General features: G+C 35.7%; 1 protein-coding gene across 3 annotated transcripts in view; it reads left to right on the top strand.

Moving 5' to 3' along the window:
- EXOC1 (exocyst complex component 1) overlaps positions 1–26,117 on the top strand; it is a 52,143-nt gene extending 26,026 nt beyond the window's left edge. The window contains exons 10-19 of one of the 3 annotated variants that reach the window (XM_061145912.1): positions 5,583–5,688; positions 9,726–9,770; positions 11,067–11,230; positions 11,797–11,904; positions 13,284–13,360; positions 13,873–14,101; positions 17,654–17,837; positions 20,037–20,236; positions 22,626–22,820; positions 25,281–26,117. In XM_061145912.1, coding sequence (XP_061001895.1) covers positions 5,583–5,688; positions 9,726–9,770; positions 11,067–11,230; positions 11,797–11,904; positions 13,284–13,360; positions 13,873–14,101; positions 17,654–17,837; positions 20,037–20,236; positions 22,626–22,820; positions 25,281–25,433 — 1,461 coding nt within the window. In that variant the 3' untranslated portion in view covers positions 25,434–26,117. The remainder of the gene's footprint in view (positions 1–5,582; positions 5,689–9,725; positions 9,771–11,066; positions 11,231–11,796; positions 11,905–13,283; positions 13,361–13,872; positions 14,102–17,653; positions 17,838–20,036; positions 20,237–22,625; positions 22,821–25,280) is intronic. The other 2 variants (XM_061145913.1, XM_061145914.1) reach the window with 2 other exon arrangements.
- The last annotated feature ends 278 nt before the right edge of the window (positions 26,118–26,395 follow it).

Genomic DNA, 26,395 nt, shown 5'->3' with positions numbered 1-26,395 from the left:
TGCCCGGGAAGAGCAATTATCCTTAAAACAGCCGGCCAGAGTTAAGTGCTGAACTGGATATGAGTTTAAATGTATAGCATGTTAGAGAAAGGAAATTCATTACCTGTAGCCGCAGGAGAAAACTTCATGGGAAACATTGGACTTGACTCTTTTACTGGGACTTTAAGAAGGCCATCCTGACTGAAGCTGAAATTCCATATTCTAGAAGAGTGAGAAGTTAGGTTGAAAAATCTGAGTTGTGAGTCCTAACAGCATTCTTCACACACAGGAAGAGACTTGATAGGGGAAACTAATTAAAAACCTAATACAATAATGAACTGAAATGAAATCTTGAATGAAGAAGATGATAGTAGGAATAGAGATTATAAATCACAAGAGAGAATCCAAAAACAAGGGACAGGATGGTGCCAGACTTGTGAGACGTAGAGATTAAAACAGTGATAAATACCACTTGGGCTTCCCAGGTGGTGCAATGATAAAAAAATCCACCTGTCAATGTAGGAGATGCAGGTTTGATCCCTGGGTTGGAAAGATCCCCTGGAGAAGGAAATGGCAACCGACTGCAGTCCTATTGCCTGGAGAATCCCATTGGAGAGAGGAGCCTGGTGGCCACAGTCCGTGGGGTCACAGAGTGGGACACGACTGAGTGACTGAGCACACACACACACAGGTGGCCACAGCCGGACAAGAAAGAGCCATTCACACGTTCACTTAGCAAACGCGTTGAGCATCTGCTGTTTGCTGACGCTGTTGTATGCACGAAAGAGAACAGCGCTGAAGGAGACAGCGAACACTTGCCTGTTCAGAGTACGCATTCCAGTGGAGAAGGACCAACACAAAAGTCAGTGTCGTAGTCTGCTGGAAGGGACTGCTGAGAGCTCTAGAGAACATAAAGCAGGGAATGCTAGGACATCAGAAAGGTTGCGGTTTCAAAAAGGATGGTCAGAGAAGGCAACATTTGAGCACAAATTTTAAAGATAAGCAGGGGTGCGCAGTGGGAATTTCCGAGGAAAGCTTTCCCAGCACAGCACAAGTGCCCCAAGGCAAGAGCAACCTGGAGCACTGGAGGAGCAACCAGGCCGTGGTGGTGGGAGCACCGCGAGTCAGGTTCCGGATGGGAGGGTGGGCGTGAGAGGTGGCGGGGGCAGGGCAGATCTGGAAGGGACTGCGCACCGTTGTTGAGAACTTGGTTTTTACTTGCAGAGAGATGAGGGAGGGGTGTTGGGCTTTGAGTAGCAGAGTGACATGCTCTCATTTAGTAAATGGCCATTGTAGCAGGAACCCATGGGTTCAGGACTCCACTGTTGTGTTGTATTCTGATTTGTTTTGAGTCAGCAGAATTCTGATTTGGAGATAGCTTACAGAAGAATATTTGCATGACTGGAATCTTTGCCTTCTGAAGTTTTAAGAGGATTAATACTATATTTTGAATGATTAAATATTGTTACATCTTAAGAGTTTTGTGCCGACAAGTGCTTTGTCCCCTAGTGAATATTCAAATGAGTAAAATAATCAATAAGCTTTTTGCCTGATGGTGTTCTCAGTGAGTATTATTGCTGCATCTTTATATATATGTAGCTTCATGAATATAATTTAAAGTGAAGAAGCAAGACAGTAGCCAGTCGAGTGCTGAAGTATGGAATCATTCTCTGCTCATGGTATATTTTCAATTGACAATATTGATGTGCTTTTTTAAATGAAATTATCTTATTTCCAAAGAATCTTACTTTATCTTGTGTTTGAACTTGTGACAGACCATGCAGTTTTATGCCTGATAATCTAATTTGTTTGCTCAAGTGTTTTCAAAAATAGGAATCTTATTAATATGACAAAGAAAGGAATGAAAGGAAATGGAAAGAAAGGAATGAAAAAAGGAACCTGACAAATCAGTGTTTCTTTGGTAAGACATAATAATTAAATCCAGATACTATTTGTACTTCATACTTCCCATGTAGTGTGTGCTAGTGGTAAAGAACCCACCTGCCAATGCAGGAGACATAGGAGATTCAGCTTCAGTCTCTGGCTCAGGAAGGTCCCCTGGAGAAGGAAATGGCAACCCACTCCAGTATTCTCGCCTGGAGAATCCCATGGGCAGAGGAGCCTGGTGAGCTATAGTCCATAGGGTTGCAAAGGAACCTGATTGAAGTGACTTAGCACTCACCTTTGTACTTGGTTATTTGTAACCAGCTCACACTTTTTGGCAGGACCAGGAAAAGCTTGTCTTCATTTCTTTAGGGAAAAGAATAACTAGGCCCTGCCCCAACTCTACTTATGGCTGAATCTAAGCAAACCCCTGATTTGGGGTGTATGTAATTAGAGCCTAAGGAAAATAGAGGTGCGTTGGGCATGTAATAAGCTCGGCTGCCCAGAATCCCTTGTCTAGCTGGGGCTCTGAGTTATGCATGTAGAGCAGTTGAGCAGGGAGATGGTTTATCCTTGTTTAGGTAGGAACAATCTTTCCTCTCCTAATAGCCCCTTGAGGCCGACAGTCTTTAAGACTGCTCACACATTGTCTCAGCCTCAGTCCTATATTTGTAAATATAGAAAATAAAACATGGTGTTATCTGTAAGACTCTAAAGTGAGCACAAAATAAAGTTGGAAATACTGCCTGAGATAACAGTATTTAAGCTCAAGATAGTTGGATTTTAAGTTAGGTGCTGTATACAGGGTGCTAAGAAAAATACTCCCAGTGAGAAGCTTCTCTCTGAATTCAGTAAGTGAATGAGCTGGGAGTCATGCCTGTCTGTGGGCTTTCCCACCCGTGGGTTCTGTTGAGAACCTGGGGGAGGGTGTTCAGTCATTTGAATTGTATTGAAAAAGAAGGTGATTTTCGGTAGTCTGCTCAAATCACTGTTTTAAAAATAGCAAAATAGCTGTTTTGAGACTGTTTAAATTGCTTGGGTAGTAGTGTGCACTTAATTTGGGTATTGGAATGCAGTCTGTTATATTGAGTGAGTTGAGTAGAAATCTAATGAAGATTTTATGAATTATAAGTTGGTCAGTCATTTACATTGATTTCCAGTGATCAGTGTTTTTGTGATAATTTAAAATTCAAAGAATGAGATGCTAAAAAGTGAAATAGCTCAATGAAATAGGAATAATTTTAGTGTCTGTTTAGCTTTAGATTTGCTTTTAAAGTTACACACAAAGATCACAGGATAAAATTTCCTATTTAACTTTCCTTACGGAGAATCTGTGCGAAATGTATGTGGCATACAAATTGGAAAAAAGAAGGCTCTATATTATGTTTCATCCAAAAATTTTTTATAAGGACATATCTATCTATAAAATATCTAAATATATATAAATATATCTAATATATTTATATATATTTATAAAATAACTTAAAAAATCAATAATGAACTATGAGTCAGTATACAAATAATTTAAGTGATATACCTCTGAAAGTTACATCTGATGTTTAAAGCAAAGTAAACTGTTCTAAAACTGGATGTGTTTGAAATTGAAGTGTAGATTTCATGATACATTTAAAAGAATAACTAGGCATAGAAGTTTTTCTGCTGTGGATTTATTTAAATTTAGTGAAACTCTACATAAGGCATTTAACATAGGATTTGGAAAAATACATGGTCTCCTACTGTTGACTCCTTCGTAAGGGTATAAAATATTTTTGTATGATAGTAAGCATAGATGATGGGGGAATGAGTTTGCATGTTAAATAATAGATATTTTCATTTGAACTAGAATAAATTTTGTTTTTTAAAAATAAATTATGTGATTATGAAAACTGTAAGATGTAGTAATTAAATTCTTATGAGAGTAACCTATTTTGGGCTAATTTAATACCCCATGCTGGCAAGGTATGGTAAAACCCAGTGTCCTGCTTCAATGTCATTGATCCTGTCTATTGGTATAATAATTTTTGAAACAGCATGGCATTATGGAAGAAGAGTTAAAAGATTCCCTTATTCTTTAGCACTGTAATTTTACCCTTAGGGAATTATTCCAAGGAAGCAGTTCATTAGAGATGAAAAGCTTATTGTAACATTGTCTATCACAGCAAAACATCGAAACCACTTATGTAGTCTGTGTTAGGGGGTTGGTTTACTAAACTGTGAACATCAGCAGAGCATAATACTGTGCAGTCATTAGCATATGGCACTGGAAAAGCGTGATTGTGCTGACCCAAACACCCAGTATAGTATGAATGCAGCTATGTTTAAAATGCATGAAAGGTAATGTGTAAATTACCATTGGATCATTGAAAAAGCAAGAGAGTTCCAGAAAAACATCTACTGCTGCTTTATTGACTACGCCAAAGCCTTTGACTGTGTGGATTACCACAAACTGTGAAAAATTCTTCAAAAGATAGGAATAGCAGACCACCTTATTTGCCTCTTGAGAAATCTGTATGCAGGTCAGGAAGCAACAGTTAGAACTGAACATGGAACAACAGACTGGTTCCAAATCGGGAAAGGAGTACGTCAAGGTTGTATACTGTCACCCTGCTTATTTAACTTAAATGCGGAGTACATCGTTTGAAATGCTGGGCTGCATGAAGCACAAGCTGGAATCAGGATTGCCAGGAGAAATATCAAAAACCTCAGATAAGCAGATGACACCACCCTTATGGCAGAAAGTGAAGAACTAAAGAGGCTTTTGATGAAAGTGAAAAAGGAGAGTGAAAAAGTTGGCTTAAAACTCAACATTCAGAAGACAAAGATCATGGCATCCTGTCCCATCACTTCGTGGCAAATAGAAGGGGAGACAATGGAAACAGACTTTATTTTTGGGGGCTCCAAAATCACTGCAGGTGGTGATTACAGCCATGAAATTAAAAGAGGCTTGCTCCTTGGGAGAAAAGCTATGACCAACCTAGACAGCATATTAAAAAACTGAGACATTACTTTGCCAACAAAGGTCCATTTAGTCAAGGCTATGGCTTTTCCAGTAGTTATGTATGGGTATGAGAGTTGGACTATAAAGAAAGCTGAGCACCGAAGAATTGATGCTTTTGAACTGTGGTGTTGGAGAAGACTCTTGAGAGTCCCTCGTACAGCAAGGAGATAGAACCAGTCAATCCTAAAGGAAATCAGTCCTGAATATTCATTGAAATGCCTGATATTGAAGCTGAAACTCCAATACTTTGGCCACCTGATGCGTAGAAGTGACTCATTTGAAAAGACCCTGATGCTGGGAAAGATTAAAGACTGGAGGAGAAGGGGACAACAGAAGATGAGATGGCTGGATGGCATCACTGACTCAATGGACATGAGTTTGAGTAAACTCCAGGAGTTGGTGATGGACAGGGAAGCCTGGCGTGCTGCAGTCCATGGGGTTACAAAGAGTCGTACATGACTGAGCAACTGAACTGAACTGAATGTATAAAAGTGAAAATGTGAGTGTAATTATTAACTTCATATTTTTACAAATTGTTAATATTATGATGCCAGTTCAGTTTTTTTAAAAGATGGAAAATAGCCTTCTTGTGTCCTATGAAATGCATCAAATATTTTAAGACCACAAAATTCAAAACAAGTACAAAGGATATGAGGGGATTGAGAAATGGAAGTTGTTATATTTGTTTTATTAATGAGTATGTGTTGTTTTCACTTTTAAGAATTACATGGATTATTTATCACGACTCTATGAGAGAGAAATTAAAGATTTCTTTGAAGTTGCAAAGATCAAGATGACTGGCACAACTAAAGAAAGCAAGAAGTTTGGTAAGCTTAGGCACCTCAGTCCCCTTGTTTTCTCTTCTATTAAAAATTATTTTATTTGTGACACATAATTTTAAGACTTTTTAGGCAAGGTGGAAGGAGATACAATAGAATTAGTAAAAGAATAAATCTAATGCATTGGTTTGATTTATAGGTTTTTCATGGAACAAGTATATCTCTAAATCCTTATTTTTACTAATTAAAATTCTGCAGTATGTGAACTTGACAGCAATTGTATATACATGCCATGTCTAATAAAAGTACAGTGCACCTCATATCCGCAGACGCGGAACCCATAAATACGGAGGACCAACCATGGGACTTGAGCATCCATGGATTTTGGTATCCACGACTGGTGCTGGAACCAACCCTGCACAGATACCAGGGACAACTGTGTATAGTCATAGAAGCAGCAGTTGGCCAGAGAATGAAGTGCAGTCTGGAGAGAAAGTACTAGATTAAGAGACAGATGTTGGAAGTTCAGTTTCTGATTTCCTAAAAGACCTTTTATAACAGTTGGAGGCAAGTCTGTGATCTCTTAAGTCATTGCACTCCACAGGGAAGTGAAGTGATTCCTGGCTTCTTACTTGTCACTGGCTATTTTGAATCAAAAAGAAAGTTGCTAAGTGTTTTCTCCCCTATGAAGGGGCTATAAAAATGTCACCAAAATTTCTCCTGCAATTATACTTTATTTTTCCAAAGAGTTATTTTTGAAACAAGAGGGGTTTTTGTTGCTTCTAAATATGTTAAATAAACAAAAAACTTGATTTAAAAGGATAACCAGTGAAAGTATCAAGTTGCAAGGAAATGATTTGCTGAGGCCACATTCTGCTCTTGCATGTACCCATCTCTGGACTTCTTTTTGGATGGAGTTCTGTGCCTATTGGAGTCAAAACCTGGCCTTAAATGGCTACAGTGTGTCCTCTGTGTCTGCATAGTTCCCCTTTAGAACCATGAGTTTAGCATTTGCTTGTTGAAAGGAGCCTGTGCCCTGATTGAAATTGATAGCTCATCTTTCCATTCTTTTCTTTAGGACAAAGAAGACTATCTTTAGTAGTGGGTAATTATTTTGTGATTCACTGGTTTGTGGTTGTTTTTTTTTTTTAATACAACACTAATATATTCAGATTTTTTAAATGGTTTGAATCTGTGTATTACACTTTGGTAAAGATACTGATAAAAATATTGGGACAATAGGCTTTTGGAAACAGAAATGCTAACTCATCCTAAAGGTTACTTGTTCTTAAACGGTGTGTTTATATCCTTGTTAATGTTTCACCATGGATATGTTAAATCAGTTTTTCTTTTTAGTAAACAACATATTAATACAGTTACATGTTTAATGTTTTCATTTAGTATATTTGTCATCACTTGTTACTGCAGTAAAAGGGAAATCTTTCTAAAACTACCTCCTTGGAAGGTTATTAATGTCACTATCATAATATTAATTTATCAAGCTTAAGATTCTCACTGAGATAAATGACATAATTGAAATATAATTTAAATCAAGTACAATACTATCTTAATGGTATCATTGCATTAACCTAAAACCTTGATTTTTTTTCTTATTCCTTGAAGTTCTTAAATTATCTTGTTAAAAAATTTTTAATTAACCTAAGACAAGTTTAGAAGATACTTTTAAAACAGGGTTAAGATTACATCTCTGGTATGTACCTATTAAGTAATGAGAAATAGGAGAGTAACCAAAAAATTATAGTTTCTATTACTTTGATGTTATCAGTTACAAGAAAAGAAAAACTAAATAATAAACAGAATTCAGAGGATAAAAACTATTTTGTTCATCTTTGAAAATATAGCTTGTTGGTCAACATTTAAAAATAAATTTCAAGTTAAATACAAATGACTTCAGAAGTTCTAAATAAGTAGAATGTAAGCTTTTTAAAGATACCTTTTCAAGGATTCAAATTATGTTTAAATCAGTTCTTAATAGTAATTACAGTTAAAAGAGAAACCTAAAATTTGGGGAAGATAACTTTTCAATGGATCAAAATTAAGTAATTATGAATAAAATTTTAAATTTGTTTTGTTTTTTCCTTGCTCTGAAAATGCTGCATCCGAGATACTAATAAGAATAAAAAGTCAGATTGAATGTATTTTACAAAAGGAAATTGTGTATAGTCATAGAGATTCAGGGGAATTCTCTCTTTTTGAACCATTCTTTACTCAAGTCTTTAACATCTACTTAGTTTAGATAGTTTAAAATAATGTTACAATGCCAGTAAAGTACTTTTTCTTTGTGGTAAGGTTTTTATAAAATCTTTGCCTTTTTTAGATCAGAAGGCTTACCCTGATATTTTCAGAGGTGTGGAATTGTCCCCTCAAGATTGATACTTTGGTGTTTTGTTTTTCTTTTGTATTCCTCAGATGTACTTAATGAAAAGACAGGCAAAGGATACTTAGTAATAATTTTTTAAATTGCCCGTTTTTTTTTCTTTTTACTACTAAGACACACAAATATTAGTTGAGTCCATTTATATAATAACTTCCTTATCTTTAGTAATCCAAAACTTAAAAAATGATACACCAAACACATTTTTTTCAGTGTTTCTCCACTAAATTAAGAAATCTTGTTGACTCCAAAGGGAGTCTTGAACACAAGACTACATTCAGTCCTGAGGGGAAGATTCATTCAGAAAATGTTTATTAATTACCTATTACATGATAATCGCTGCTCGATGCTGAGAATGCAGCAATGAGCACAGACCCTCCCCTCTTGGTGCTTGTACTCTAGCAGGAACTGTTTAAGGATATTTAAAATTTACCGGAATATTGTTACTTCTTGCTGATAAATAATATAGACTTTTTTATGAGCCCAAATAGGGCACTAGTAGTATTTATTAACTACTTTAAAAAAAAGAAAAATATATACAGAATTAGGCTTTGCTCTGAAACTGGTGAATTTAGTAGAGTGGCACCTTAAGACCGCCAGAAGGTACTGTTCAGATTGACAAGCTAGTAGCTCCAGTGCATCCCTCCCTCCTAGTTGCTGTAATGTCCAGCCTTATCATTTCATATTCCTTTAAACTTCAGGCAGACAAGGCTGGGAAGATTTACATGTTTTTGGTGTGGCAAATTAGTACTTTATACTCAAGCTTTTGCCTAGCAATAGCAACTATCACTATCCCTGTTTGGCAGGAGTTGACACCTTGTTTTCTATTTCTTAAATATTTCTAGAGTTATATTCATTAATTTTCTGTTTTATTCTATAATTTCTTTCTTTGCCTTTCAAATTAGATTCTCATTTGGGTTTAGAATGTTTCACAAAACGATCTCTACAATTGATCTAACAAATACTAAAGAGAGGTTTTAGATAAAGGAAATACCAAATGACCCTGAAAGAGCTCCAATTCCTACATTAGACCTGTCTCTCAGCTTTACCCTTCTACCTACCCATCTCCCAATAATTAGTATTTTGATACATATGTTTTATTCTCAATGTTCACAGAGCCAGTTAAGTTACTAAACAGTTTAGCTTATTATTTCTAAAATGGTTTTAAAACTCCACTCATAATTTTTTTATCAGAGGGAGTATAAAATTATTTAGTACAGTGGAGATTCCTTCCAAGAGCTTTCAGTGAATACAGGATTGTTAATGCATTTAATGTATAAATGTGCAACTTCATTCTATTAAATTTTCACTGTATTAAATTATTTACTTGAACTCTGTTTTCTTCAGAAATCAGAACTTGGAAGTAGTCTTTAAATTTAAGTACATCAGCTTAGGAGACTTAAAAACATCATTTAAACGTGTGGGGGAGGTTTACAAATGTAGATATTTTACCTGAATATTTGCATAAAATAGTACATTAAAAGACTAGTAAAGTTTTTTCTGTCATGTAATTTCTCAAGCAGTAGCTGACCAACTAAACATATGTTGCATCTCTTGTTACTTGATGCTCATGGTTCTTTGCATGTGTCTTTTAAACTAGAGCTTTAACTTCCTCTTGTGCATGGTTTGTGCAAATTGCAGTTTATTAACTTGTCTTTGTCTTTGATGCTTGCAACCTAATCCATCACAGCTACACTGCCTCGAAAAGAAAGTGCTGTCAAACAGGAAACAGAGAGTGAGTATGCTTAGTGTATTAGTAGGTATTCTCAATGCATGTTTGTTTAATGTCTAGAAACTAGTTATTTATCTTGAAAAAAGTTACACCAGAAATATTGATTGCTCTGGGTTGCCAGGTTTTGGCCAGAGAGAAAACCAACAGAAAGGAAGTGATATGACTACATCCAAGAAATATGTGGTATGGTTAAACATGTATGGTGGGTAGTCAGAAATTTATAAAAGTCTTAACCATTATACTTTTGTTTTCAGGCTGTATTTAGAAACTATAAAATTTCTTGTACGTATGGTCAGATTTTGCATAATGAAACCAAAGTTTGTCTCTAACTAACTGTATATCATATTTTTTATCACTTATCTTATTATTTGTCCCTTCTGACCATCAGCAAATAATACAGGTTTAGCTGAGAAATAGTCAAGAAGAATAAAAATGTGTTACTGTTTAAATTTAATTCTGAATAAAAACATCACATTTTCTTGTAAAAATAGAATCCTTTAATAGTTTGATGTATGTAGGATATTGTCCAGACATATTGTTCTCATTTTTCCTCATAGCTATGATAGATACCTGTGTTTATACCTAAACTCAGATGTCCCATATTAATATAGTTAACTATGTATGTGTTATGGTAGTTGTATTTTAAATACAACAAATATTCAGGGTTTTGTTTTTGTTTTTTGTTTTTTCTTTTCGTTTCGTTTAGTTTTTAAAAGAACTTTAATCAATTCACTTGCTGAAAAAACAAGGGTGTCTGAGTTCAGGAATGTATTAAGTTGAGTCGTGTGTAATTGACGTTTTTAGTAGGACAAGAATAATTGAGTGTTGGTAGTTTCATATGGTTCAGCCTAATATGTTGATTTAATGTAGAGGCAAATAATATTGGAATATGGCAGTTTTTTTCTAGAAATACAATCATTATGTTAGCCAGTATTCTAGGGTGTCAGTGACTTTCATCCACAGTCATGTCTTCTGAGTGGAAAAGAAATCCTCATCTACTTTAGAAAAATCATCAGACAACTGTGATGAGACTGGGCAGGGCACAGGTGTGATCTTTAAGATCCCTTTCAATCTTATTCTGTAATTCTGTATGATTTCACCTATCTTTACATAGGCTCAGAAGTAGAACACAAGTCTTAATGAAAGAGTCTTTACACTCTACGTCCTCTTCATGTGGCAGAGTTGTGCCCTCACCCACATGAGCCCCAGAAGAGCAGGACAGCAGAAGGGAGCCCTGATTTATGCCATGGACCTTTTATTCGTGAAGGTCACAGCTTTTAAAGGTTTGTCGTTTCCCAGGTCTTCACGGGAGTTCCGGGAAATTAACCGGATCTACTTCCAGTCTAAATAAGCTCAGTGTTCAGAGCTCCGGGAACCGCAGGTCTCAGTCATCTTCCTTGCTGGACATGGGAAACATGTCGGCCTCTGATCTCGATGTCGCCGACAGAGCCAGATTTGATAAGGTAAAATAAAATGACGCATGTTTCTTAAACATTACTGTCAGTTTTCTAGCACCAGTTAGTTATTGCTTTAATTGTGTTCAAAGATTTGGGCTCTATTGACTCTTCTAATTAACCATGTCTTACTTTCCATTTCTAAATCTAAAAAAAAAAAATACTGGTCAAATGGCAACTGAAATGTGATCCATCAATTAAATGACATAACAGCTTTATTAAAATTTGCTATAAATCATAAAGAGCTTGGATTGTCAATCCAGTTATTCGAGTGACTACACAGAGGAAACAACTTTTATGAAGCTAAATTGTTTAAATGAAAAGTTTTATCGCTATGTTCCTCTTTCCAGATTCCAAGTGAATAATTGTTGTCAGTTTTGTTTTAGGTATGTTCTGACCGTATTATGCCTCATTAATACTGCATTGTCCTGTCAATCTTGGAAGTATTCGTTTGGGGGATTCTATTAAGATTATAGATAAAGCTTCCCTGGTTGCTGCAGAAAAGTGATTAAATGTAGAATGTTATTTTAAGCGTTTTGTTCAGTTCTTTGTAGAATCATTTTGGTTTTCTTCAGATCTTTGAACAGGTACTGAGTGAACTGGAGCCCCTGTGTCTGGCAGAACAAGACTTCATAAGTAAATTTTTCAAACTACAGCAACATCAGAGTATGCCTGGAACTGTGGTATGGGTGACATTTATTTACTAGCTCATATTTATGATCTATATCATAATTAGCCTAATCAGTATGTTGTCATAATTTCAATATCAGAACAGAAAGAATTTACATTGTAAGGATTTTTTGAATAATTTTTATCATATAAGATAATTAAAAAAAGGATAGGGTTTGGGCATCTAATCTAATAGTCTAGACTATCTTAGGCCTAAACATTCTCCAAATTGATGAATGGGGGACATGTCTGAGTTTACTTGGCAAAAAAATATTTTTTAAAAGTAAATTTATTGTTTTAATGATCAAGAAAAATAGAATTAAAAAATTAAAAAATGATGTTTTAATGTATATTTGTTGTTATTTAGTCACTAAGTCGTGTCTGACTCTTTGCGACCCCGTGGACTGTAGCCCACCAGGTTTCTCTATCCATGGGATTTCCCAGGCAAGAATACTAGAGTGGATTGCCAGTTCCTTCACCAGGGGATCTTCCCAACCCAGGAATTGAACCCGTGGCTACTGCATTGGCAGGCAGATTTCTTTACTGCTGAGCCACCAGGGAAGCCCCCATGGTCTTAAAAAATAAATGAAAGCAAGCAAGAAAAAAATGGTGAAGCCTCAAATCAGAATCTTTCTTATGGCTTTCTTACTATGAGACCATAAACTAATTATTTAATCCCTATTTTTCTTCATCTATGTAATGGGTATAATAATGCCTATTGAACATGGCTCTCTGGTGGCATAAATGTAAGAAAATAAAATGAGACATTTGCTAGAGTATTTTAAAGAACTTAAAAGCACAATGCAATCGAGTGGTTTTTTTTTAAATTAAGATGATCTTTAAAAGAACTAACATATAAAAACAGTGCTCAATGACTGAGAAATTAAGTCTTTCAGATGATTAGGGGATTTGTTCTTGTAGATGGTATTGCTAGTAAATTTGTTTGTTAGTTTCTGTAAGAACTTCTGACAGCATTTTTTATGCTCAAGTTTTATTAGAATGTTAATTTTATTAGAATGATCTTAATTTTCAAAATTCTCCCTTGAACATGTCCCTAGATGTTTTCAGCTTTTTATTAAATTGCCCCCTCGTTCTGCACTCCCTCTGAGTCTCCTCTACCTTTCTCTCCCGCCTCACCCCCCTCAAATGTGCTCACAAGCAAACACAACTTCTCATTCTCAGATAAAATCTGAAAACAAAGCTTCTCCTGAACATTCTGAAACACCATATTAAATTATATAATTTCATTGATAATATTACCTTTAAAAATCGTTATTTCTCGTCATACATTCTCTCCTAAGAATTTTAAGACTGAGCAGGCTATTGCTATATAAACTAAACTAGTCAATTTGTTAGTCTTTTATTATGTAAAGTACCTGAATAATTTTTGCAGACTGAAGCAGAGGACACAGATGGAGGAACGTTGTCACGGCAACATAATGCTGGCACACCGCTGCCTGTTTCATCTGAGTATGTGTTTGTTACTATCTGTTGTTTATTGTGGAAAAAAAAGTAAACTTTCAATTGAGCAGGAAGGAATGCTGCCCAGTGAGGAGTCCAGATTACTGTCCATAGCTGACAACACTAAGAGCACCGATCTGTGTGCCCAGTGTGTTACAGAACTTCTCAGTGAAGTAAAATTGGTCCCCTTCATGGCTCTTCGGCTTTTCTTTGCTCCTGTAATCACACAAATGCAGTCAATTTTGATGTTTGCTGGTAGGAAGTAGCATTTGAATTGTAGTGTATTTCTCAGAAATCACAGAGCACATTTCAGGACCCAGTTCTACAAAGGACGTTATTTTGAGTGATAAAAATGCAACCTCAAAAAAATATGTTTATATTGGAAGCCATTCTAGAATAATTAACTATTTGGACAGTGTTAGTTGATATATCAAATTGTAGTCATTTGTGTTTACCGAGTGGATTAAAGTTAAAGATGAATACACCTGAAGCTTGTACTAACTTTTTGTATTTCTGAACAGGAAAGATATGATCCGCCAAATGATGATTAAAATATTTCGCTGCATTGAGCCAGAACTGAACAACTTGATTGCATTAGGAGACAAAATCGATAGCTTTAACTCCCTTTATATGCTAGTCAAAATGAGTCACCATGTGTGGACTGCACAGAATGTGGACCCCGCTTCTTTTCTGAGTACTACACTGGGAAATGTTTTGGTGACTGTCAAAAGGAACTTTGACAAATGTATTGTAAGTTGGGTATTTTTTTTTTCAGTAACTTAGAACTCTTAACCATTGCAGAGTGTGTGTGTGTGTGTGTTTAAAAGACTTCCGGCTTTCCACTGGGGGAATCTACTGTTCCTATCCCCCAAGCCTTGCAGCAGGGTATTGGCTGCAGTATACAGGAGCAGGTTAGTTGGATGGCGCTGTGCCAAGTTGTGTCCCGTCTACACTGTGAATCATGGCAAGTTCTGGAGTAGCTGACACAGAGGCAGCAGCAATTACACCCGAGATCCACTAAGTAACTGAAATCCCAGGTGACCAATTAGTGACCATAGACCAGGTGACCAATTAGTGACCATAGATTTAATGAAACAACTGAAACTTGAATTTATTGTTTTTCTTCTTTTAATATATTACAATAAGATAATTAATAGTTGGATTATTTTAATTGATTAAAGTATTTTTTCAGTTTAATAGCTTTAATCATATTGCTTTAAGAATAAATTGTTCTTGTGACAACTTTTGGCAGTTATCACTTTTCTCCTTCTAATAGGGAAAAAATCATTAACTTTATTTTTTCTGTTAGGTTTTGGTAAGCTCATAGATATGAACAGGATTGGGCCAGGTTCTAAAAAGAGTTTCATTTTATTAATATATTTAGTATTAATATTTAGAAATAGATATTTATCATCTGAATTATTCTACTATGTAACCTCTAAGTTAAATCCAGTGCTTGAATAGCCGTAGAATAATGAGTGAGTGAAAATCGCTCAGTCATGTTTGAGTCTTTGTGACCCCATGGTCTGTAGCTTGCCAGACTCCTCTGTCATTGGAATTAATCCAGGCAAGAATACTGGAGTGGGTAGCCATTCCCTCCAGGGGATCTTCCCAACCCAGGGCTCGAACCCAGGTCTCTCGCTTTGCAGGCAGATTCTTTACTGGCTGAGCCACTAGGGAAGCCCATAGAATAATGAGAGGATAATAAAAATATTAAGGGTAATTAAAATCAACATCATCTTTTATACTTTTTAAAAATAATACTTACTGATTTCTGAAAGTTTAAAAGCCATCTGTAGAAACGTAAATGTCACCTCAACAGACTTGTTAACCCTCCTTCCCCACCAAATGATTGCACTGGCATTTGAAATATTACGAAATTTGTCCACTTATCCTCTTCCCTGCCCAGCTTTCTTCAGAAGTGATGATATACCTGTAAGGTCTGATTGTAAGCTGATTGCCAAAAAGAAAATAAAGAATTACTAAAGTCTAAGATAATGAGTCCCATGTGACATAGAATAAGAATAGCTAGAACATTAACCATGAGAACACTGTACGTTTTTAGAATATGAAGATTTTCTTGCTCTTATCAGTGAATAAAACTAGTATATAAAACTTTGATATAATACCTCTCAATCCAGTTGAATGTAATTATTATAAGTGTAAGACATAATAGTGTCAGGGAGATGTAGACATGGGTTCAAATGAAGTGCTTAGCACATTGCCTGGTACAGAATAAGAGCTTGTAACTAATTGCTTGTAATGGTGGTGATGATGATGGTGATGATGACAGTAATGAAAGTGAAAGTGAAGCCGCTTAGTCGTGTCCGACTCTTTGCGACCCCATGGACTGTAGCCTTCCATGCTCCTCCGTCCATGGGATTTTCCAGGCAAGAGTACTGGACTGGGTTGCTATTTCCTTCTCCAGAGGATCATCCCGACCCAGGGATCGAACCCCAGTTTCCCACATTGTAGGCAGATGCTTTACCATCTGAGTCACCAGGGAATAATAGTGGTAATTAGTAATAGTTTGCTGAAGAATGTTCATGCTACTCTCAAAACTGGGAAGTGAAGAAATTTAGTAAAATTAACCTAGACGAAGGTATAAAGTCATGTTTTTTTCCTAAATTGCATGTATTTCTAAAAGATGGACCTTTTGTCACTAAAGGGAGAAGGATGGTTCCTTCTGTTGGTTATCATCAATCTGTTTCTTAATTTAAATCAAGTCTTTTCACAGTGTCCAGTCAGTTGTGTGTGCTCAGTAAGTGTTACATGTTTTGGTACTTGGGACAAGATCTGGACCTAAAGCATACCTTGAAAAAGTAGTGAATGGTTCTCTGTGTATTGAACCAAAGAATGAATGTCAGACAACTGCAGAAAGTGGAATAGATGGCATCTGAGTTTAGTACTTTCATCTGGTGGCCAAGCCTAAAGTGTTCTTCAAGGAACAGGGCTAAAAAGATTAGCCTGCCAAGAACTAGGGATAAAATTAGAAACATACCAAGTACTACCAAGCTGGACACTGCACTCCAGTACATTTCTTACCTGCATTTACTTTGCTTTTCAGGATTCCTCACACTATAGTGATGTGGTTTTGTACCCTTTAACCTTTGAAAATGATACGATCTGGGTGTCTCTTCCTCATTGTATACTCTTGCCTTCTTTGTCATAGATTAATTAACCATATAAGAATGGGTTTATTCCTGGGTGCTCTGTTCTGTTAATGTACATGTGTGTTTTTGTACCAGTACCATATTGTTTGATGATTGTAACTTTGTAGTATAGTTTGAAATCAGGGAGCATAATACCTCTGATTTTGTTCTTCTTTCTTGAGCTTGCTTTGGCTATTATGATCTTTTGTGTTTCCATACAGGTTTTAGAATTATTTGTCCAATTTGGATTCCTTTTATTTATTTTTCCTGTCTGATTGCTATGTCTAGCACTTCCAGTACCATATTGAACAAAAGAACAGTTACTTTTCTAATCTCTACATGTCATATGGTTTTCAGGTTATACCCCCAGAATCTCAGCACAATGAAATTTTAGGTAGGAGTTGAAAATAATTCAACATTTTGGCAATGTACTTCTTACTGGGAATAGAACTAGATCCCCTGGAAGTACACAGAATCATAATTGATTATTTTGAACCAAAGTGTCTATATTCTGTCTATGTCTGTTTGTACTTTGTATCCATCTTACACAAGTACTTTGCTATACTGATTTAGAGTAAATGACTAATAGGTACATGGGAAACGATATAATGCAAATCCACAGTAGAAGTACCTGTTCTCCTCTGTTCTCATACTCCCAAAACATAGAACTTCTGTATCCAAACAAATTTTAGGCTGACGAGATTTGAAAATGGTTGTGGTTCTCAACTTGACTATATAGACACCAACCAGAAATAATCTTGAGAGATCCTGTGTGTGCTCTGGTATCTGCTCTGCCCCAAAATGGGCAATCATTATATACTTACCTTTTATAAATGATAGAAGTGTTCATTGGTTGTTTTTACTTTAAACAAAGACCTGAGGTTCACAAGCTTTGAGTGCATTTTGTTTTGAATAATTTGGATTTTTTTCCTTGATTTTAGTTTCTTAAATAATATATATGTACTTTTTAATCTCTAGAAATAGTTTTTCTTAGTTATCCATATTGTATTACTCTTTGATTAGTAAATGTCCAAAATGTTCTAGGTATTAAATTACATCATGCCTTTGTGGTATATATATTTACTTTTAATTGTATGTTGTTTCTAAGTTGCTTAGCTATTTTTCTCCCTTGCTTTCTGCCTAACTTTAGAGTAACCAAATAAGGCAAATGGAAGAAGTAAAGATCTCAAAGAAGAGTAAAGTAGGAATTCTCCCGTTTGTTGCTGAATTTGAAGAATTTGCTGGACTCGCAGAATCAATCTTTAAAAATGCTGAGCGTCGTGGAGATCTAGATAAAGCATATACTAAACTTATCAGAGGAGTGTTTGTTAATGGTAAGCTTTTGTTACATTATGAAGAAGTTTTTGGTGGTGGTTTTCCTTATTTCTGGTATTTTTGGTCTGTTGTTTTCATTATTTCTGATTAAGTTAGAAGTTTGGGGACAGATGTGTTCATTATTTTCCATAGTCTATAGTCTTTTTTAAGTTTTCTGAAATTAAAGATTTCTTAAATTTGGGACTTCTCTGGTGGTCCAGTGGCTAAGACTCCACACTCCCAATGCGGAGAACCTGGGTTCAATCCCTGGTCAGGGAACTAGATCCCACATGCAGCAATGAATACCTGGCACAAGTAAATAAAAATATATATGTATTAAAAATAATAATAAAGATTTCTTAAATTTGAAAAACAGTATGTAAAACCCTTTTGTATTTACCAGGAACTACTTATATTTTAGGGTTCATATTGGCTATCGGTATGCAAAGTTGAAATTCATTTTTTAAACACAAAAATGACCTTGTGGATTACATTCGCATTTTAGCAAGAGTCTTCTTGAGCTGATCAACAGTGATGTCTGCATGTGTGTATGCTTAGTCACTCAGTCATGTCCGACTCTTTGCAACACCATGGACTGTAGCCCACCAGGCTCCTCTGTCCATGGGATTCTCCAGGCAAGAATACTGACACGGGTTGCCATACAATCAGCCAGGGGATCTTCCCAACCCCAGGATCAAACCCAGGCCTCCCACATTGCAGGTGGTTTCTTTACCATCTGAGCCACCAGGGAAGGTCAAGAATACTGGAGTGGATAGCCTATCCCTTCTCCAGGGGATCTTCCCGAGCCAGTTATTGAATCTGGGTCTCCTGCATTGCAGGCCAATTCTTTACCAGCTGAGCTACCAGGGAAGCCCAAATTAGTGCTAAAATAGTGTAATTCATCATCTTCCTATGTCAGATCACACAGTTAAGTTACAGAAACAGTGTGGATGTGTTTAATTTGAAATAAATGATCTGACTGCATCAATTCAGGAATTTTTAAAACTAAAAAAAATGACAAAAGTAGAATTATCTCAACAGTTACAGATAATACATTTTTGGTGGAAACAGGTTTAAGGGAAAGATGATAAATTACATGATTGAATGTTTATATGGTTGATATTTCTTTTAAAATTCAAAGTAGCTTTGCTTTGTCTGATTGTAAAGTAGTATATGTTCATTACATACCCCCCAAAATCAGCAAACTGACTTTAAAAATCAAGAAGAAAGTAAAGGTAATTTGTAATCTCATCATACAAAGGTAACATTTAATTTTTACCTGTGTGAACTTTTCAGTCTCTCTCTCTCCCTGACATATATGCACATATTGTGTGTTCTGTAATTTAAAATGTTTCTCACGCCTTACACCCTGTTTGGAACCTGCTAGACTCTGTGATTCTAGTGTCTGTCCTTGTCTCCTGATATAGATAACAGTATTCACTTTTAATGATTACATAGAGTTCCATCTATCATTGTTTACTTAGCAGATCTGTTCACAGGCATTTGGTTTGTTTCCAGTTTTCTGTATATTTCTGTATATTGTCCAATAATTTCCCTAGGATCAATTATTAGAAATAATTACTGGGTCAGAAGTTTTGTGTCTGTTGAGTTTCTGCCAAATAACCACACAGAAAGATTGATTATACCTGTTTGGTCCTTTGAGCGTTTGGTGAAAGTTTCTGTCACATCTGCCTCGAGACCCAGTATTTCTTGGTATTATCAGTCTTGTTATCCTTTGTTAACCTAGAAGGATATAAATCAGTTTTGCTTATGGTATGTTTTACTGTGTAAGAGCTTCCAAATTATATGTTAAGTTTATTCATCTTTCTCTTTATGACTTCTAAGTTTTGGGCCATTCTTAGAAAGTTCATACTACCACAGAATTATTTCTTTAATTAGGTTTATTTTTCTTAGTACTTACAATTGCATTCATTTATTTGCCTTTGACACTTTAAGCACTTGAACAGTTTGGAATTTGTTTGGCTAAAAGATGTGAAATAGGAATCCAAATTTAGCCATATACATATATGACTGATTTAGAATGATTTTTTATTTAGGTTTAGGTAGATCCTTCAATACAGTATGTTTTATTTGATTAAGTCCAGAAATGTGCTTACTTCTTAAAGTTATAAATGAAAAAAACTGTGTAATTTTTCCATAGCTAAATGTGGTCATATTCATACCAGGTCATCGTTAAATTTTTTCCATTTTTGTTTTAGTGGAGAAAGTAGCAAACGAAAGCCAGAAGACCCCCAGGGATGTCGTCATGATGGAAAACTTCCACCATATTTTTGCAACACTTTCTCGTTTGAAAATCTCATGTCTAGAAGCTGAAAAAAAAGAAGCCAAACAAAAATACACAGATCACCTTCAGTCTTATGTCATATACTCTTTAGGACAGCCTCTTGAAAAACTAAATGTAAGCATATTTTCATTCAGTGTATTTTTCCTGGTTTTGAACCTGTGTTTAGATGTGAGTACCACAACAGACATTTGAGTTTGCTCATTCATTGGTGCAGGAGGATAAGGAAGGATGGACTGAGATACTGAAGCTGCTCAGACACTGCTAGATGTTTTATATACATTATTTCTTTTAATTCTTGTAAATGATGATGTGGGGTAAGATAGCATTATCCTTGTTTTACAAATGAAGAAACTAAAAGTAAATAAAAAGTTATAATAATTGACAGGTAGCAAAGCAGGGGGATTAACCATAGATTTAGCCTTTTCCATTATACCAGTCTTCCATTTCTTACCTCGTAAATGGCTAACCTTTATCCCTAGCTCAGATGAAGATTTTGAAAATTCTGTCAAGATAAAAAGAAAATAAAAAATTGTTTTATTCATTGCCTTTTCTTTATCCTTCCTTTCTTGACTTGTCATTCCCCAGAGCAAATCTGATCTTTAAACATGAGAAATGGTAGTTTTAGAGAACTTTGCAACATAGTAGAAGCTTAAATGGACCCTTCTAACAAATTAGGTCCACAGTGTGATTAGTCATCTATGTTTTGAAGTTAGAGTCAAATAAAAATTGTCTATCTGTTGTCAGCAATTCAAATGCAGAACCAGTGCCTTGTAAACTGAAGAACAGACAGATATTCCTTTAGGGTAAAGGGTCTGTCTCAGACCTAAAGCCTGCATGATACATAACTGCAACATAAAGGAACTTCCTTTGAAATCAAATTTAGAGCAGAAACATTGATAAATCCTTTATTATTTAACATTGTTATAGAAGCTCTAGCCAATGCAGTAAGACCGAAACATAAAGATATATGAAAAGAGAAACATTTCCTTCTCCAGGGAATCTTACCAACCCAGGGATCAAATCCGGGTCTCTTGTGTCTCCTGCGTTGGCAGGCGGAGTCTTTGTGACTGCGCCACCTGGGAAGCCCTCAGGGTTATAATTACCTGTATATAATATGTTGAGGTTATTTTATCTGGTAAAGTAAAATGGGTTTTTTAACCTAGTCAAGATATATATATATCAAAAAACAATTTGTTTCCTATATGTTATAATAACCAATTAAAAATCTGTGTAGAAAAATAAATTAAAAAATTAAAATCTGTGTAGAAAAAAATTTTAAATATCCGGAACAGATTTGTCTAGAAAATTATTATTAAAAATGTAATAATTTAATGAAGAATAAATAAATAATTGCTAAGATAATTTTAGATAATAGTAGAGAGGGGATTTGACTTGTCAGTATTAAATCATGTTGTGCTCAGGTAAAGACTTGCCAATGTGCATGTTAAAAAACCAATTACACTTAAAAGGCAACCTGAGAAGAACATTTATAACAGCACAACAGTCAGTATACTTAATATAAAAGATCTTTTTAAAATCAATCAGGAAAGCACTAAGATCCCAGTATATAAATGGGTATGAGTTCTGAATGTACTTACTGAGCATATGAAAAGCAGATAAACTTCATTTCTAGCTGAAGAATATTGAAATAAAATGACAAATAAACCTTTCTTACCTTTTTTTTTTGGCTACACCACTTGGCATGTGGGATCTTAGTTCCCCCTCCCCGTCCATCCCCGGGGATCCAATCCATGCCGTCTGCATTGGAAGGGCAGAGTCTTAAACACTGGACTGCCAGGAAAGTCCCCCTTTTTCACTTTTCAAAATGACAAAGATTTTTTTTTTAATTATGATAATGCTGATGATAGTATGATAAGATAAAATAGTGTCATATACTGCTGACAGAAATATAAAGTAATTGAACTTTTCTGGGAAGCAATTTGTGTATATGAAGAATCTTCAGAATACTTAACAATTACATTCCTCAACTGAGGAATTATAGTCCTAGAAATTTATGCTGGACAGTCATCAATAATGTGGGTAAATACCTATGTATGAAAGTTATTTATAGCTGTATTTATAATAGATTTTGTTTTTGATGAATAGATTTTGCCAACTTCAAGAGAAAAAGTAAAAAATATTAAATACTTAATACTGGAGGAATGAATAGACATAGTATAGCCATTGGATGGAACATGATGCAACCATTAAAATTTATACTTTGGGAAAAACATATAAAATATTAAATGAAAAATACAGCATACAAAATTAATCTCATTTTCATACTCACACATCAAAAGACTAGAGGGAATTCTAGTCTTTTGACAGTGCTTATCTCTGAGTAGTGTGATAATAGCTGATTATTATTTTATCCTTTGTATTTTCACACACTGATTTTTACACAGTGGATATATACTATTTTATAATCAGATTTTTTTTTTTTTTTAATTTAAGTGGTAGTGAGAGCCGTTCTTAGTCATTGTTTCTTTTCATTTCCTTGAAGCATTTCTTTGAAGGTGTGGAAGCTCGGGTGGCACAGGGTATAAGAGAGGAGGAAGTGAGCTATCAACTTGCGTTTAACAAACAAGAACTCCGAAAAGTTATTAAAGAGTATCCTGGAAAAGAAGTGAAAAAAGGTCTCGATAACCTCTACAAGAAGGTTGATAAACATTTATGTGAAGAGGAGAACTTACTTCAGGTGTGCTTTAGTTCTCTTAACCTACCTAGATTGCACATCCTTATATATATCTATTTTCCCCTAAATATTCCTCTAGAAATGCTATACATTTTCTAATTTTAGTGCAGGAGGAAAGCGCCATATTAAATGCAGACAAGATTAGTAAATTGAGAGGAAGAAAGGAATATTTATACAAGTTTATATGGCTATCTCTGTGTATTTTATATTTCTGTTGTATCATTTTGAGACATTAAGTTGTTTTGCTTTTGTTTGGGGATGGGTTTTTCATTACTTTCTGTGTTTTGTTTTAGTTTGGAGGGTAGTAAGGGGATGGAATGTGGAGTGATTCTGAGCATGGGAGCCTGGATATGGGTTCATAATCTGCCTCCAGGTAAAACTGCCTGGTTTGGAACAAGTTAGTTCACCTCTCTGAGCCTCAGTTTCCTTATTTGAAAAGCAGAAATAATACCTGTACTCTGTAGGTGGGCACTAATATTATTGCCATTGCCATTTTATACATGTGAAAATCAGAGCTTAGAGAGGTAGAGTAATGTGACCATGATCCCATTGCTAATGTATGATAGAGTCAGGTTTAAACCTCAGTTAGAGATGAGTAAGAATTACTCAATCTGATTTTAGCATCATGGAAGGCTTCATGAAGGAAAGCATTTATATTAGTCTTTGGAAGTCAGATACTAACTTAACACATAAAATAGAAGTGGCATTCCCAGTGGAAGAAATACTGTGAGCTAAAAGATGAGAAGCAAAAAGTGTAAGTAAAGCTGTTTAGTAAAATAGTCTTAAGCTGACTATTAGGAATTTAAGATTTGTGACATTTAGGATTTACAAGGAAAAATCCTAGAAGAAGGCACTCTTTGAACTGGCAGATAGAAATGGTGTTCGTTCATAGAACCCACCCTCACCGGGTTGTCATGAGACTTAAATAGAATAATACATACATAAAGCACTTTGTACTGTGCTGATATGAAATAAGTCAAATAAATGTAACCTATTGATATTACTAATATGTCAGTGTGTGTGTGTCAAATTCTGTCTTGAGAGTTGTCTAAAATTTATTTTCTTATGGGACTGTTCATTTGTTTACTTTTTTTTTGATTGAAGTATAGTTGATTTACAGTGTTGTATTGATTTCTGCTTATATCTGTCGGCATTTTAGTTTCCACTTCTAGATTATAGATTCCTTTGATTGCTCATGAGTAGTCTGACTCATCTTGGTGTCCTCCATGTCATCAAAAAGTGTTTTGCATCCTTAATTTTAGATAAATTAAACTTTCATCTGCTGTGAAATTTCATTTAATCCTTAGTCTTATTTCATACATAGTAGTGCATAGCCACATCTGTGTTGGATATTGGAACAGATATAATAACAGCTAAAATGTAATAAACATTACTGTGTCGAACACTGTTCTGAGCACTTTACATACATTCACTCATTTAATCTCATTTGAACCTGTGAGGAAGGTATTATTATCACTACCCAGTTTACAGATAAGGGCCTTGAGGCACAGAAGAGTGGTATAACATACTCAAGGTCACTCGAGGAGTTACGAATCTTGCTTCAGGATGTACATTCTTAACTGTTGTTGTTCAGTTGCTCAGACGTGACTCTGTGACCCTATGGACTGCAGCACACCAGGCTTCCCTGTCCTTTACTCTCTCCCAGTTCAGTTCAGTCGCTCAGTCACGTCCGACTCTTTGCGACCCCATGGACTGCCCAGAGTTTGCTCAAATTCATGTCCATTGAGTCGATGATGTTACCTAACCATCTCATCCTCTGCCACCGTTTTCTCTTCCCACCCTCAATCTTTCCCAGCATCAGGGTCTTTTTCAGTGAGTCGGCTCTTCACATCAGGTGTCCAAAATATTGGAGCTTTAACTTCAGCATCAATCCTTCCAGTGAATATTCAGGGTTGATTTCCTTTAGGACTGACTGGTTGGATCTCCTTGCAGTCCAAGGGACTCAAGAATCTTCTCCAGCACAGTTCGAAAGCATCAGTTTTTTTGGCACTCAGCCCTCTTTATGGTCCAAGTCTCACATCTGTACATGACTACTGGAAAAACAATAGTTTTGACTCTACAGACCTTTGTCAGCAAAGTGAAGTTTTTGCTATTTAATATGTTGTCTAGGTTTGTCATAACTTTTCTTCCAAGGAGCAAGCATCTTTTAATTTCATGGCTGCAGTCACCATCCACAGTGATTAACTATTATGCTATCCTGCTGCTAAGTCACTTCAGTCCTATCCGACCCTGTGCGACCCCATAGACGGCAGCCCACCAGGCTCCCCCGTCCCTGGGATTCTCAAGGCAAGAACACTGGAGTGGGTTGCCATTTCCTTCTCCAATGTGTGAAAGTGAATTATGCTATCCTAAATGCTTAGAATATGTCTTGACAGTATTTCTACATTCTTGTTATGTATTGTTTCCACTTGTAGTTTAGTCACTCTCATTTTCATTTTGTAGGTGGTGTGGCACTCCATGCAGGATGAATTCATTCGCCAGTACAAGCATTTTGAAGGTTTGATAGCTCGCTGTTATCCTGGATCTGGTGTTACAATGGAATTCACTATTCAGGACATTCTGGACTATTGCTCCAGCATTGCACAGTCCCACTAAACCTTATAAAAGAAGAAAAGATAAATGAAAAGAAACACTCTGAGTACACCAGACACTATTCAAAAATACCAAGCAACCATTTTGAGAACTCAGACTTGAAATTTTACATATTACTTAATGTCAGATAATTGGGTGATGTGTGCATGCTCAGTTGTGTCTGACTCTTTGCAACCCCATGGACTGTAGCCCACCAGGTTCCTCTGTCCATGGAATTTTCCACGCAAGAATACTGGAGTGGGTTGCCATTTTCTTCTCCAAAATGGATAATACCATACCACATATATTCAAAAGCAAAACTACCAACCAGTGTGGCAGTTTTATTTGCCCAGTAGATTGTGTACTAACTTGAAGCATTTATCTCATCATAAATGCCTTTATCATTTTTCTATGACTGAACAGAAAATTTTCCTTTATTGTCTCGCTTCTTATCTATTGAGAGTGGTTATCCTCTATGTAATTCATTGAGAGTTCTTCAGCTTTCAGTAATTCAGTATTGGTTACAAATCATGTAACTACTAAAATACTGTATCAAATTTTTCCTTCTGAATAACTAATGTGTATATGGATAAGGCTCTTGTGAAGATCAGTTGTAAACTTGAATTTTGAGGATCATGTGATTCTGTGTAATAGTCTGAAATACATTTTCCAAAACGTTGAAATGTGGTAATATTATTCTTAAATTTATCATGTGCTGTCATTTTTATGAAAGCAAGTCCTTATAAAATCAATATAGAAGAATTATTACATGTCATTTATCATAAAACATAGTCAGTGGTACTCAGTGAGGACTGAATCACTGCCATAAAGAGACTCGTGTCCTTAATGCATAAACACAAAGACCCTGTCAGGGCAGCGGCTTCACTTTTTTGACATTTATTTTACTTTTGGTTACATCAGGAGCCTCACTGCAGCCTGTGGGCTTCTCTCTAGTTGTGGCGCTCAGGCTCAGGTCCCATGGCATA

Source organism: Dama dama, chromosome 6 (genome assembly GCF_033118175.1).
Source record: "Dama dama isolate Ldn47 chromosome 6, ASM3311817v1, whole genome shotgun sequence".
Lineage (NCBI taxonomy): Eukaryota > Metazoa > Chordata > Mammalia > Artiodactyla > Cervidae > Dama > Dama dama.
The sequence above is the reverse complement of the archived record's forward strand: the minus strand, read 5'-3'. Positions and strand labels throughout refer to the sequence as shown.